The 15763-nt window shown below is 31.4% G+C and overlaps 1 protein-coding gene across 1 annotated transcript; it reads left to right on the top strand.

The window, feature by feature from the left end:
* Positions 1-251: 251 nt before the first annotated feature.
* On the top strand, positions 252-6920 carry LOC114300598 (protein DETOXIFICATION 16). The gene is made up of 8 exons (XM_028245461.2): positions 252-740; positions 4098-4642; positions 4764-4850; positions 5180-5236; positions 5322-5560; positions 5686-5804; positions 6331-6417; positions 6541-6920. The coding sequence occupies exons 1-8, from the start codon at positions 462-464 to the stop codon at positions 6604-6606; spliced, it is 1479 nt and encodes a 492-aa protein (XP_028101262.2). The 5' UTR covers positions 252-461; the 3' UTR covers positions 6607-6920.
* Positions 6921-15763: the final 8843 nt, after the last annotated feature.

Genomic DNA, 15763 nt, shown 5'->3' with positions numbered 1-15763 from the left:
ACTAAAGATCATAAAGATCATAATTGCCACGTATGATACATTTTTTTGCGGTATGTTTTATAGAATTTCTCTATTAAAATATATCTTCTATCTCAACATTTTTTTTTAATTTTTCAATCCACCTATAAAATAGTTATTCCTCAATATTTGTATAAAATTTAATTTCAAACTTTTGAATTTAAAATTTATATTTATTCAAATAAACTCTTAATATTTAAATTTAATAAGATCTCATTATTATTTATTAAGAAAAAAAAATTTAATATTATCACTAATTTGTTCATTCAATTCCTGACTACGCCACAAGACATATATGCCTTTTACTATCCATATCTTGTTCGTAGCTTTAGCTTATTTATTTCTCTCTCTCCTCTGTATGTGCATCTGTATGATAGGACTAGGAGGTTGGAAATAAGAGGAAATAGAGGAAAGAGAATCAAGAAAGAAAGAAAGCAAAAAAAATGGAGAGAAAAGAGGAAATACAGGGGCTTGAATCACCACTGATTCCAAATCAAAAAGTGATAGAATCCAAAAAAGGATTGGAGGGAATCAAGAAAGATGATATTTTGACAGAATTGAAGAAGCAGTTAAGTCTGGCAGGGCCAATAATAGCAGTGAATCTGTTACTGTATTGTTTACAGGTGATATCTGTTATGTTTGTGGGTCATCTTGGTGAGCTTGCTCTCTCTGGTGCTTCCATGGCCTCCTCCTTTGCCTCTGTCACTGGCTTCAGCCTCTTGGTTAGTTTTCTTCTTTGTTTTTTCACTTTCACTTTTTTCTTCTTCTTTTCCTTTTTTTTTTTTTTATTATTTTATTTTCAGTGATTTTCCTGCCATCTGCTTTTACAAGGTACAGACATGGTTTTTAAACAGCAGTATCGTTATGCATATTAATATGGGCTATACTTTGATATTTTGCTTGTATTGGATAATATCGATCTATATATTAGTAATAATAATATCGAAAGTATAGGCTGACGAAAGATAAGTTTGTAATTAAAAAGTCATTATAGTTGTCATATTATTCTTTATTTTTTTTTATGCTTTTTATAAAAAATAAAAAAATTAATTAAAATAATCTATTCATGTCTACACCTTAATTTCCCGTATAAATCATTGTTGCGGTGGAATAGGTTTGTGCATATCTTTACAAACAGCTATTTGCTACTTTCTTGCTGTAGATATGGTCTTTCAAGGATAAAAGTTACTAAACAGAAAAGTGATATAAAAATAAATTTTGTAACATAAATTCAAATTTAATATGATGTATATAATACTTAAAATAAATTTAAGAGTGAAAATACTAATCATCATGCTTGGTTATCATTTTTCAAAAATACTTTTCAAAAAATTTTACTCTCTTATTTTTCGTATTTTTTTGTTTTTACTGAATTTTTTAAATATTTTGAGCAATTTTGTTTTTTAATTTTTAGACATACCTAACATAAATATACCTAAAAAGTAAAAAAAAATTAAAAAAAACTTTTTAAAAATTCACTAAATACCAAAAAAACATAAAAAATACGAGAATTCAGTATATTTATTATATTTTTATGTATTTATTAATTTTTAAAAATATTTTTTCACAAATTTTTTACTTTTTAGATGCATCTAAGTAAGACGCATCTAAAAAAGAAAAAAAAATGTTTAAAATTTTAAAAATATTCACTAAAAACAAAAAAACACGAAAACCAAAAAGCTCAGTTTTCAAAAAACTTAATTCAAAAAACTCAAACCAAACACACTGAATAAATTCTAAAAATATAATCTTATGAGTGGTTTATCTTTTTTTTAAAATTTTTTTTATGAATCCAAATGTCCAGTGAAAATTATACAAAAAGGTAGTTACTTACACGTTTGTGTTTAATTTTTTAAGAATGAAAATGAATTTCTCTAAATGTGAAATTACATATTTGGACAATCCGTATTATAGAAGTTTTGAATTTTTCCTAATTCTGGGACAAATTCCACATTACGAACAAGAACATAACACTCTAATACCGTAACACTCTAATGTATCACACTAAAAAACTCCTTAGTGTATTTTTTTCAAAACGTAACACTCTAAAAAAACTCTTTAATATACTTTTCCTAAACGTAACACTCCAATGTAACACAAAAAACTCATCAGTATACTTTTCTCAAACGTAACATTTCAATCAATGTAATTTCAAACGTAATATTCCAACATAACACACAAAAACACTAAAAAATTTCTTAGTATACTTTTCTCAAACGTAATGCTCACAATTTGAAATTATACATTTATCCAAAGCTTGATAAGGAATTTTTGTACTCCTTTGGATTTTTCCTCCTTCTGGAATAAATCTCACATTACGAAAAAGCGTAACACTCTAATGTAACACTTCAATATAACATACTAAAAAATTTCGTAGTGTATTTTTTTCCCAAAACGTAACACTCCAAAAAAATTCTTTAATGTACTTTTCCTAAACGTAACATTCACAGTTTGAAATTATACGTTTACCCAAAGTTTACTGAGGAATTTTTGTACTCCTTTTGAAATGGTTTTAAGAATCTCACATCCTTTTGGAACGGTTTGAAGAATCTCACATCTTTGTTTTTTTTTTTTTTTGAGTGTTACATTGAACTGCTTCATTTTGAAAAAGTACATTAAGGAGTGTTTTTTTGTATGTTACACCAAAGTGTTACACTGAGGAGTTTTTTTAGAGTGTTATATTGGAGTGTTATGTTTGGGAAAACTACACTAAGAAGTTTTTTTGGAGTGTTACATTGGAGTGTTATAGTTTGAAATTATACGTTTACCCAAAACTTACTAAGCAGTTTTTGTAGTCCTTTTCAAATGTTTGAAGAATCTTACATCCTTTGGGAATGTTTGAATAATCTAATATTTCAAGTCATTTTTGTATTCTTTTTGAAATGTTTGAAGAATCTCACATTTTAAATAAAAAGATTCCCATATAAAAATTTATTCCAAATTTGATTCTCATAGGGTATGTATCTTACATTTCTAGCACAAAAAAAAAAAAAAAAAACAAAAACAAAAAAATCATAATAGAAATAAGAGTATAAGTGTAAACCTAATTTCCAAATAATATATTTAATCTATCTTTTCAAAATCAATGGGACTAATTGGTCTGTAAGAAAATTCTTAGGATTAAACGGATCACCCTTCTTAAAGATGGGATTTATATGTAAATTTTCCTAAATTTAATCTGTAAAAGAAAAAAGTTAACTACCTTTTCGATAGTTTTTTGGACTTCATATGATAGTTGGTTTTTTTTTTTTTTTTTTAGAAAATGATATAAAAGTCCATTTTTGAAATTCACATTCTAAATTCAATGATGCGTAAGAAATATGATTGGCTAATAGTTAGAGTAGATCTGAGAGAGAAAGTTGCATTAAATATTTTAATTGGTTATCACATCATTGCTTTTAAAAACTTGGTCTAACTTTTGGGTTTTAATAACAAATATTTTTTTTTCCTTTTATAATTTGGTGCTTTTTTAGTTTTTAACTACACTGTTAGAGCTCTAAACCTTTAGCTTGTGTTTGGTGGAGAGATTTGGAAAACGAAGCGAAAAAGTTTGTGAAACTAAGTAACATGTAAGTATTCACATTTCACATACTTTTTTCCTTTTCCTTTCCAAATTCCTTCCCAAATCTCTTTTCAAATTTCACAACCAAGCACAACATTACTGCCTAATTTTGATTATTAAACACTATTTAAAAGCATGTTCAATGCTGAATTGTTAAAATCATATGTCAAAATGAAATTTTAGCATTCTATAGTAGTCAAAATGTTAAAATTTGGCAATCGTACTATTTCTTGTGTTAATTTATTTTATTTTATTTTTGTTTTTTCGCATTAAACCAAATACAAATAACATCTATAGGCCCATCAAGAGAGATAGAGAGAAAATCCTCTTGCTAGAATTTGTCAATCTGCCAAACCTTGTGCCATATTTAACTCGAGATAGCAACGACAAAATTTAGAAGTTCAAATTAGCACGTTGACATGATTGCCCTCGAGTCAGATTGGTTTCTAGTTATGTATATGAATTGCCAAACCATAAATATAATTTATTTTTGTCTGTTTTCACTTGTATTGAGCAGGTAGGAATGGGAAGTGCATTAGATACATTCTGTGGGCAATCTTATGGGGCTAAACAGTACCATATGCTTGGTATTCACAAGCAGAGGGCCATGCTTGTTCTCCTACTTGTAAGCATTCCACTTGCTTGCATTTGGGCAAATGCAGGGCATATTCTTGTTTTCTTGGGACAAGATCCTGAAATATCAGCAGAGGCAGGTTCTTATGCTCGGTTCATGATTCCCAGCATTTTTGCTTACGCACTCCTTCAATGCCATGTTCGATTCCTACAAACTCAAAACAACGTCTTTCCAATGATGTTGAGCTCTGGATTCACCACGTTACTACACGTACTCATTTGTTGGATTCTAGTCTTTAAATCTGGACTTGGAAATAAAGGCGCTGCGTTGGCTAATGCTATATCTTATTGGATCAATGTGATCTTACTCGCCATTTATGTCAGGGTATCTCCTTCCTGCAAGAACACTTGGACAGGATTTTCCAAGGAGGCATTGCACGATATTCCTAAATTTCTTCGACTTGCAATTCCTTCTGCTCTTATGCTCTGGTAATAATTATTGTTGATTATCAAAAATAATATATTTTTACTGTTTGTTTGAAATGTGCTCAAATATATGCTAGTTTCATTTATTTGATCACTTGCTGTTTTCTTGTAAACAAACAAACAGCTTGGAAATTTGGTCATTTGAAATGATGGTTCTCTTGTCTGGTCTCCTTCCTAATCCAAAGCTAGAAACATCTGTTCTTTCTATCAGGTTAGTAGTTTCTGTACTCATTCACTTTGTGGCCAATATATAGTGAAGCACATCGGCAGCTCAATCCTATTTGAGGCCTATGAATGAAAATTTTAAGTGAGGCACTTTATAAATTTTGCTTTATACTAAATTCATTTATTTTTGTGTGATACATACACTATATACCTATAAAAAATAAAAAAATAAAAAAAATGGGGGTCTTCCTCTGAGCAGGACTCTAGGCGAGCAGCTAAACAGTCTTAGGGGTTGAGCTGCTGGTGGTGGTGAAGCATCACATAAAGTATTGCCATATATAGATGCCCATACTAACTATTCATTTGAATTCCCAGCCTCAATTCGTATACCATGGTTTACATGATACCCCTCGGATTCAGCGGTGCCACAAGGTGATTGATTATAAGATTAATTGTTGACCATTTAGGATTTTTATTATTTATTATAGTTTTACATTTTATTTTGTTCGTCCTTCAGCGTAAGAGTTTCCAATGAATTGGGTGCTGGCCGACCACAAGCTGCCCGTTTAGCAATATGCATTGCCCTAAGCTTGGTTGTTACAGAAGGCATTTTGGTAGCAACTATAATGATTCTGGGGCGTAAATTTTGGGGATATTGTTACAGTACGGAAGAAATGGTAGTGCGATATGTGGCGGAGATGATGATATTACTCTCAGGATCCCACTTTGTGGACGGTATTCAATCGGTGCTTTCAGGTCTGTACCCAAATTCTGAATTTCACTATAATATCAATGCATTATATACAAGGGGGGACAATTTAATCATGAAGCGAAGGTTTCTTAAAAAGGTTTCATGAATTGGTTGTGTCAATATTTCACAGGAATTGCAAGAGGATGTGGTTGGCAAAAGATTGGTGCTTTTGCTAATTTGGGTGCTTATTATCTTATTGGTATACCTGTTGGCGTATTGCTTGCATTTGTCTACCACATTGGAGGGAAGGTAATTTTCATATCTTTTGCTTTTCCCAAACTTTCTGTTATAAAAAATATTATGTACCTAGAAGAAAGTTAGTCAAAGCGCACATAATTTGAATTTATAGTGTTTGGTGTCAGTCAAAGTGCACATAATTTGAATTTATAGTGTTTGGTGTCATCTAGACTACACTTGATCCACAAATTTCAAATTTTGAGCACTTGATTTTTGGATACATATAGTGGGTGTTTAGGGAGTTACTATTTTAGTAGATTATTTTAGTTTTTGACTATTTTAATAAGCTAAAATTTTTATATTTGGGAAGATGATTGGATTTTTTTTGTAGTTGGATGTGATGTTTGTGATAGAAAAAATGAAATAATTATGAGTTTTATGTGATATTTTATTTTATTGACTATTTTAACCTATTTGTCTTTTAGTGCTATTTTAACCAAAAAAAAATTAAAAAGCCTTCTCGGATTTTTAGCCGTTTTGGATTTTTTTTTTTTTTGGCCATATGTTCCGATTTGTGTTTGAAATGTTTTTTTGGCAGGGACTTTGGGTGGGGATTATTGTGGCATTATTTGCTCAAGCATTATTTCTTTCGATTATAACTTTGTGCACTAATTGGGAGAAAGAAGTAAGCACTTCCCTGATGAGTTGCGACTCTTTGAGATTTCAATTTCTTTTCTTTTCTTTTCCCTTTAAATCACTCAATCCAAACAGACTATAATTGTTGGCTGTGGTCATATCCATTTTGCAGGCAAACAAGGCTAGTGACAGAGTATATGGCCCAATGATACCTGTAGAAGCATCTCTAATAAATTGAATTCTATGAGAAAGGAATACATAGAGCATCCAGAAGCAGATGCAGAGTATTGAATGTCACAGTGCCGAAAAATTCAAAGAACATTCGAGCCATGTATGAAATAGCTAACAAAAAAACTAAAAAATAAAAACAGGATCATTTTGGAGGAGACACCGCATGAGATTCATATGATGATGATGATGATGAATGGTTATGTCCAACCTTGTGTGGATGTCTCAACAAATGTTTTGCTAATACAATTATTTAATCCTTTTTTATTTGTTTTAAAATCTTTAATATAACTGGGTGTCCGAGTAATTATTTAACATTTCAAATGTTAGGAAATGGGCCCTAAACTAAAATCCTCATTGCCAATTGCTTGTCTTTGAAAATACTTGGGAAGATTGAAAGAGGACCTATATTTTTGCAAATGGTTTTAGGTTGTGTTTAAATTTATAGATTTGATATGAAAATATTTATGTCTAATTGTTAATAGAGAATAATTCTAATTTATATTTCAGACATAGATTTCAATTTCAAATTTGAGGATTTTATTTAGCACTTTTTTCTTATTATACTTTGTATACATGTGGTTCCTACGCCTATTTTTTGAATGTCAAAGAGATAATATTATGAATTTGAATAATTTTATGATTGTTGGGATTTAAACATACATCTCTACTATTTAGGAAACATCTTTCTATAAGAACTTTAACTAATGGATATAATTAGTTGAAAAAATGAAATTAATCAGACATCTATAACTCCATGATCAGATCTTAATTGTTTAAAATCATTATCAAAATCATGTTACTCATACAAAAAAAAAAAAAAAAAAAAAAGAGCAGAAGATTTGCAGTTGTTATGGGGTTACAAATGTCCAACTAACTTAATTTTTTGTATGGATGATCTGCTTGATAAATCTTACAATATGAATAATTTGGATTATCAAAAGAGCCTCGGAACAAACCCCCACGGGGCCTCATAGAAAGTTGTGATAGAAAGTTGCAAGGCACAGTAAGAACCCTAAGTCATTAGCCAATTGGGTTAGTTGCCACCCTTGTGCACTTCTATGTAGGAGATCAGGGGTTAATTCTTAGGGAAAACTTCACTTTATCCTCCTCCGATTTGGGTCGGATGTGGATTACCTCATGACATTTGAAAATTACCACATAATCCCGATGTGATTTGTGGACTAAAACGCATAGTAAACATTTTCGTCCAAGATAACAGAATGTGAAAAATCACATGCCTTTGTAGAGGGAGCTTCTATTTACACATCCACCTTCCCCTCTTTGCACACACTTCATAAAAATTATTTTTATTATAAATTTTTTTTTCAGGTGAAATTACTATTATAGACATTAAATAAACCCATTCGGAAGTTGATTGTCGAAAAAATAATAAAAATTCGGAAATCTACTTCCGAACCAATTGTTTATTTTCGGAAAGCTACTTCCGAACCAATTGCTTATTTTCGGAAATCTACTTCCGAACCAATTATTTATTGAAAAAGATGTGTAAAGAGGGGAATGGGTGTGTGTAAATAGAAGCTCCCCTTTGTAGAGAGTAAGTCAATTTTTAAGACAAAAATACCCTTTTTATATCTTTAAATTTACCAAAAATGTCATTATTTTCCCCTCCCCTGATTTCTATTGTTGCTCTATTTACTCTTGTAATTAAATAATAGCACTCATATATATATAGACACACACATAGAAATTAAATAATTTCCATTAAAATCTATCTTAACTTGATATCAATGGCAGCTCATCTCTTAACATATATGCACATATATGCATATATTTATGATTGAAGGATGGGATTTGTAGCCAAAATGAGTGCAGCACATGTATGTATATATATACAAACAGTGAGTTGAGATTTGTATATCTATACTAAAGATTGTAACTTTCCATTTTTTTGGGTCTATTTAGATCCTTGGTTCTCATAAGAATGGGGGATTTTTGGTCTGTTTAGATCTCATATAAACAGTGAGTTGGGATTTTTAGTCTGTTTATTAGATATTTAATTTTATGATGGTGGGTTTGATTTCTTTGTTCAATTTTTGTTTATGGTTGGTGGGTTTGATTACCTTCCTCCTTACTTCCACTTGTTTGTGTCTCCTTCTCTTCTTCATTGGCCATTGTTGCAAGTTCTGTTAAAAGAGAGGAGGAAGTTGAAAAGAAGAACAAGAAAGGTGTAGAGAGAGAACCAATAGAAAAGTGAAGGTTTTATTATTATTATTTTTTTTAGCTAAAACATAACACACACATATATATATGCATAAATTATGGGCATACAAAAAAAAAAAAAAATTCAATCTTCATTGTACATCTATATATATGTGTGTGTGTATGCGTGTGTGTGCAAAATATAATTTTGGGAATGTTTGATGAGCTAGATGCTTTGGTGACGTTTGATGAATCAGAAATTCAAAATTGTGTTCTTTGATTCACTATGTATGTGTGAGAGAGAGAGAGAGAGAGAATTTGGGGAATGTTTGATGAGCTAGACGGTTTGATGAATTGCAAATTCAAAATCGTGTTCTTTGATTTCAGTTTCTTCACTATGAATATGCATAAACTATTATTATAAAAGTGTGAAGAGTCTGCCATATTTTTTACCTTTTTTTAATCCCAATTTTACCATCTCAAATCTACTATATTTTCTAAAAGTTATGAAGAGTCCTATATAAACCAACTATCTTTTTATTTTTCGAATTAAACACTCAAAAACGATATATCTGCTTCCAAGAATCCTATATCCCTTCTTATGAAGAACCTGTCACGTTTTTTACCTTTTTAAATCTCAATTTTACCATCTCAAATCTACTATATTTTCTAAAAGTCATGAATAATATTATATAATTCATCTCTTTATTTTTGGAGTTGGATACTCAAAAATAATATATTTGCTTCCCAGAGTCCTATATAATTATAAACAAACTGTCTCACTTCTTATCCAAAAAAAAAAAAGTCATCTCCCTATTTTTTACATTGATGATGATTGAATAGCCAAAAAATAATAACACTCTCTTATTTCCTATATTTGCTTCTATATTGATATACATAATATTTACAATTGTTTGGATCAAATCATTGTGAATAATTTTACTTGAATATTAAAATTGTATGCATTTGATCGAATCTAGATAGAGAAAAATGCATGCCTTTTAAAAACAGAAATTTGTGCTACATCTCAAAAATTCACAAGTTATCTCTATACACTTTCTTTTTGTTTAAATTATATTTTATGAACTATAATATTTTACATGGTACTTTAATAACCAATGTATGATGTCAAAATTCTATATAAAAACCACTTTCGTTGGTTTTATTTTTTAAATATGCTTTTCAGTTTTGGATTTTTCATATTTTTCTAGTTTTAGTGATTAAAGGTACTGGAAAATCTTTATATTTTATATTTAAATTATACTTTTATATGAAAATCTAATATCTAATAATCTAAATAGAATTAAAAAGTAAAATATTGGTAAAAGAATTTGTAAATTCAAACATTTACTGATTTATTATTATTATTATTATTTAATATCAACTTTTTTTGAAAAAAAATACACAACAAATTATTTTCAAAGTATATTTAGATTAATTTAATCTAAATCTAAAGTAAAATTAAAAAATAAAAAAGTATTAAATTAAGTGAATTTAAAAAGAAAATAAAAGAGTTATTAAAAAAAAATAGTGTCAAAGACAAAAAAAAAAGAAAAAAGAAAAGAAAATAAAATAAAGTAATTCAAAACAAATTTTTAAAAAACAAACCAAACAAAACACTATAAATTTTTATTGTTTTAAATCTCTCATCACTAATCTCTAATTTTATCAAATTATTCATAAAACCCTTTCAATTTTTATGTAAATTTGATAATCTAATTAAAAAAATGGTGCATACACACAAAATGTAACACTAAACATTTACATTATGACCAACTATTTAATTATGAATAATTATCTTCTCATTGTTACCTATATTATATTATTGTAAAAGAGATCATGTATTACTTTTATGATATCTTATATATGTCAATGTCTATATATATAAATATATAAAAATATATAAATGTAAATTTATATATGTTATTGCATTCATACATTGTCAATCTGTAATGTTATATTATCATCAGATACTTTAATTTTCTAACATATATCGCTTTAGTAATATAGTTATATTTTTGCTAGGAAGAAACTGCAGAATTGTGTATTGTTCTCCTTTCAACTTACATTCAATACACACACACATATATATATATATATACATGTTATACAAATAAGTGTCCACAACAAACACTTTCAATAACAAAGTAAGACTTTGCAAAATACCTTAATCATGACAATAATTGTATTTTTTTCGCTCACAGAAAAAATCACATTATTGAGGGAAAATGGTTTTTGTGACAGCAAACTTTGAGTGACCGCTTGAGCGGTCATTTGGTCGCTTGAGTGGAGAATTTTTGTTCCTAGTATCTCGCAAGTTTATAGGCGAGACCGCTAAAGCGAGGGAATTGTCGCTTGAGTGGAGAGTTTTTGCTCACAGTATATCGCAGGTTTACAGGCAAGACCGCTGGAGCGAAAGAATTGTCGCTCGAGCGTAAAATGTGAGCTCCTAGTATTTTCACTGTAGCTCTGCAAAACTTCTGAGACCTTGCATTTACCGCTCTAGTGGTGGAAAGTTCGCTCGAGCGGTCTCTGTGCATTTTGGTTCTTCACTTGAACGATGGAAGTTTCGATCGAGAGGTCATATCGGGACAATAGATTTAAAACACAATCTAAACACACTTTTGACTCATTTTTTCATCTTCTCTCTCTCTCTCTCTCTCTTTCCTTTTTAAAAAGCCCTAGTACTAAAGCACTAGATTTCATCTTTTCATTAAAGTCGTTCTCCTCTCCAAGAGCTATGCTTTGAACCAATTAAAATAGGGTGTCTCAAAAGCTCATCGGGGTGGACCTTCATTTTTCGTTACACAACTTTGAGGTAGGAATATCTTTACCTTGTATATCCACATTTTGGTTTAAATAGGTATGAATCTTAAGATTTATGGGATTGTTGGGATGAATAAAGTATATATATATATATATATATATCCATGAGTTGTATGCAAGGAAGTGTTTCTTGAAATTGATGATGGATTATGGCATTAACTATGAAATAATGCGTAAATATACTTGAGCCAAGGGAAAGGAACAATTGGAAGGAAAATGCCTAAATTCTTATGTGAACCCTAGGGGTTTGCTCATGATTACGGTGAAGTGGATGTTAATAAGTTAAAAAAAAAAAAAAAACTTGGAAAATCCTTGAAATTGTTGTCATTGGATAAGAAATGTAAATGTTATGGAATGTGTTTGAGGTGCCCACTGCCCGGTCTGTGTGAGGGCGCTGAATGTGGGGATGCGTAAGGTGTCCACTAGCCGGTTCGTGTGAGGACGACGAAAGTGGGAACGTGTGAGGTACAACGATTCTGGTTTAGACCTGACCCATTTCATATTCTGGACACGAGTTTCATGGTTTCGTATTGTTATTCATGTCTTACTTCCCTTATATTTCCTTCCTTGAATTTGGCTATTGGATTGTAGTGGTTGCGTTTAGAACAGGTTGATTGCTTGGTTTTTAAACTTTCACTGCCCAGAATTTTACTCCTCCACTCGAGCGTCACTTCTTACGCTCGAGTGGGCTTTGTGAACTTTCAGTACTTTTGCAGGTCTACAAAACTACTAGGAGAGTGTATTCTACGCTCGATCAATCTCACCTCGAGCGGCATTTCTTGCGCTCGAGCGTTTATCTACTGTCTGCAAAATTACTAGAAGTGTGTATTCTGCGCTCGAGCGGAACAAATTGTTGTGTCAGACGCTCAAGCGGACTGTGCGTATATCAGTCCATAAAACTCACTTTTTACATCACTTTTTCATATATATATATATATATATATCTCTCTCTCTCTCTAAACTTGCTAAAAACCCTAGATCTATAGCCTCTCTCTCTACATTTTCACCTAGATTTAGTGATTTCTTTACCCGTGCGCCTTTGTTAAAAAGGTAGAGCATCTCAAGGGCTACGTTTTCATCCAAATAGAGTTGGGTCTCGGCTTCATCCGTGTTCTTTCCTTGCTTTGCTCGTCTTCTAGCTTTGAGGTACAGATTTTCTACACTTTTCTATGGTTTTTAAGTTAGTTATTTGTTTTGTATAAACAATATTGTGATTTTGGGAGATTTTGAACAAACCTAGGGTTTTGGTTTAAAATCAAAAGAGGGGTTTCTCTAATGTGTTCTTGAAAAGGGTTATGGGAGTGAATATGAGGTTGTGCTGTAATAAAATTGTTAATTTTGATACTTGGGATGGATTTTGAAAAAGAAGAGGGGTTTGCCATAAATATCTCAAATATTTGTTTTGTACAAATAAAAAGAATTGGCATTAAAGATGTGAAATTGGATAGATATTTATATAAATGGTGGAGTTGGATATGTATTGTCTCTTACTTATGGAAATTTGGATAGTTTATCTGTCTTGGAGATTGTATATCAGTTTAGAAATATCTGTTTTGGGCTATCGATACAAGATAGCTACGATTGTTGTAGAAATTGCATAAGGATTAGGTGAATCGAAACCAATCTCTCATCTGTTGTCATTGAATATGACTATGTCTTAAATACATTGTAAATGTATGATGTTTGGGAGAAGAAAGGAGATGTACTCCATGTTTGGGAGATGAAAGTGGATGTACTCCGTTGAATTAAGTTGACTTGTGTGTCTAGGATAAAAGTCCCGAAAACCGTGTGTATACATGGGTGTCAATTCTTGCAAACGAAATATTCGTAAAATGGCAAATAGAAGTGATCGTATGATGGTTGTACTAGTGAGAAACCTATTATATTGTATTCTTAGTTTGGTCATTTGAGTGAGATAAAATCGATTTCATGAATTGAAATATACAGTTGGTACTGCATGGTTTGCAAAAAAAAATTATAAAACTGTTTATCAATGGCATTGTATGTGTATATTACACTTATATCTTTGTTAAAGATTTATATATTGTGTTAGATTATTTCTACTGGGCTTTGACTCACCCTATATGGGAAAAATATTTTTAGGTACTGGTGATATGCCTCCACCAAGGACTTAGCTTGGGAGGACTGTGGAGTTGAAAGCTCAGTTTTGTTATTTTGTATTTACTTTTGTAAAAGCCTAGGGCTTTAATTGTATTGAGCTTAAGAATCACTTTTGTTGTAACCAAGAACTATCTTGGGAAGTTGTAAGCCTTTAGGGCATTTCTTAACTGTTTAACTTCCTTTCTTTTTTGTTAATTGTAACATATGCTATATATTCAGGGCTAGGCATTATGAATGTATACTGCATATGTTTCCCTTTTTATAATCCCAATTAGATTCAATGGAAGGTAATTGCTTTATTAGTATTGTTGTCTATAAATGTTGTCGAGGGATTTTGGTAATTATTTTGGGGCGTTACATGAGGCGTCCACATGCCATCCATGTGAGGATGGAAAAAGTGTGGAAGTTGATGATGATCAATGTTTGTAAAACAAAGTTAGAAATACAAATGGATCCTTGGCTTTTATAATTGATTTATGCACATTTACATCAAAATGTTTATATACTTGGTTAAAGTTATTCTTTACTGGGCAAATGTGCTCATTCCGATTTACTAACTTTTCAAGAAACGAAGAAGCCCAAAATCGCCAATGAAGATGAAGAAGAAAAAGACCTTTTATTTACTTATCTTTTGTGAATTGAAAACTGTAGTGATGTCATGGAACTCTTTTGTTTATTTTGGCTTGAGACTTGTAAAGTCTATTTTGTATTGGTTCCAATGCAACTAATGCTAGTAGGGGATCAATGTAATTGTTTTGTAACCGTTTCTAGCTCATTGAACAGGGATAAATATTGTGTAATTGTTTTGTAAACCAAACCTTCCGTTCAATGAGAAAGAGAATTATATTGGTGGAATTATGTTGTGCTTATGTGAAGACTGTATCTTAGTGGTTTCTTGTAAATGATTTTGGCGGGGTGTTACAGATTTTGAAATTCATAACAATATGATATTGCCTCAACTCTTACTCATCAAAATATTTTTATTATAATGAGTTACAATGGTGAGTAAGAAAAAAAAAACAAGAAGATGGTGAAACAAAAATTACAGAAGATCTATTGCAACATATTGTCCAAGCAAAGTTAGATGAGCTGAAGTAGAAATTGTCTTATCTTGTGATGACCGGTTCGAAAGCCGTCTCGTTTCTTTTGAGTTATGTTGGGTAAGTCGTTGTTAAAAATTCCTTCTCTAAATATTTTTGGTTGCATTGTTTCATTTCCGAATTTTCACTCGCTTCGGAGGGTGCGAGGTTGGCTCTGGGGTGTCGGGTGAGAAGCCGAGGTTTTTCCGGGCTGGAGGGCCAGGGCCGCACGTGCAGGGCCTTGGGCCGCATGTGCAGGAGGTGAGGCCGCACGTGTGGGAAGCAAGGGTGAGGGCTGTGTGCACACTACCTAAAAGGCAGGTGTGGAGGTGGAGGTGGAGGTGCGGGAGAGACCGCACGTGCAGAGGTGAGACCCGCATGTTCGAGAGAGGCACTCTACACGTGCTGGAGAGGGCACCGCACGTGCGCCCAGGCGCGTGCTCAGCCTCATTTTTCATGCTTTTTAGCTATATTTGGCTCTTTTGTCCATTTTCATTTCATATGTTGAATGTCTCTCTCTCTTTATACAATCTTTTTCTCTTTTTCTCTTTTTCTCTCATCTCTCTTTATCCAAACCCTCAAAACTTTGTATTTTCTTTTGATCTCAAGAATCCATTGAGATTTTGGTGCTAGTCCCTTATACCAAAATGATGAGCAAGTTGAGGGCTTTGTCTTGACCGGTGGAGATCGAATTTTGACAGAGTTAATTTTTGGGCTTTTTTCCTCTTCTCTCTTGAGGTAGGGATTCAATATCTCTTTTATAGATAGACATGTGGTATGTCTTTATTGCATAAAAGCCATGTTGTTATGGATTTTTTTTTTTTTTGAAAATCATGATAGGGGGTTTAAGATTTGATGCTGAGGATGAGATTTGTGAAATTAATTGTTGTTGGGTTAATTTGGGAAGTGGTTCAACTTGTTCATGTTTAGAAGTGATGAAGCCCTAAATTTCTCTTTATATAATGCCCAAAATAGTAA

This window comes from Camellia sinensis, chromosome 3, assembly GCF_055761805.1.
Source record: "Camellia sinensis isolate YWXY chromosome 3, ASM5576180v1, whole genome shotgun sequence".
Classification (NCBI taxonomy): Eukaryota; Viridiplantae; Streptophyta; class Magnoliopsida; order Ericales; family Theaceae; genus Camellia; species Camellia sinensis.
Note: the sequence above shows the minus strand (reverse complement) of the source record. Positions and strands in the feature narration are given on the sequence as shown.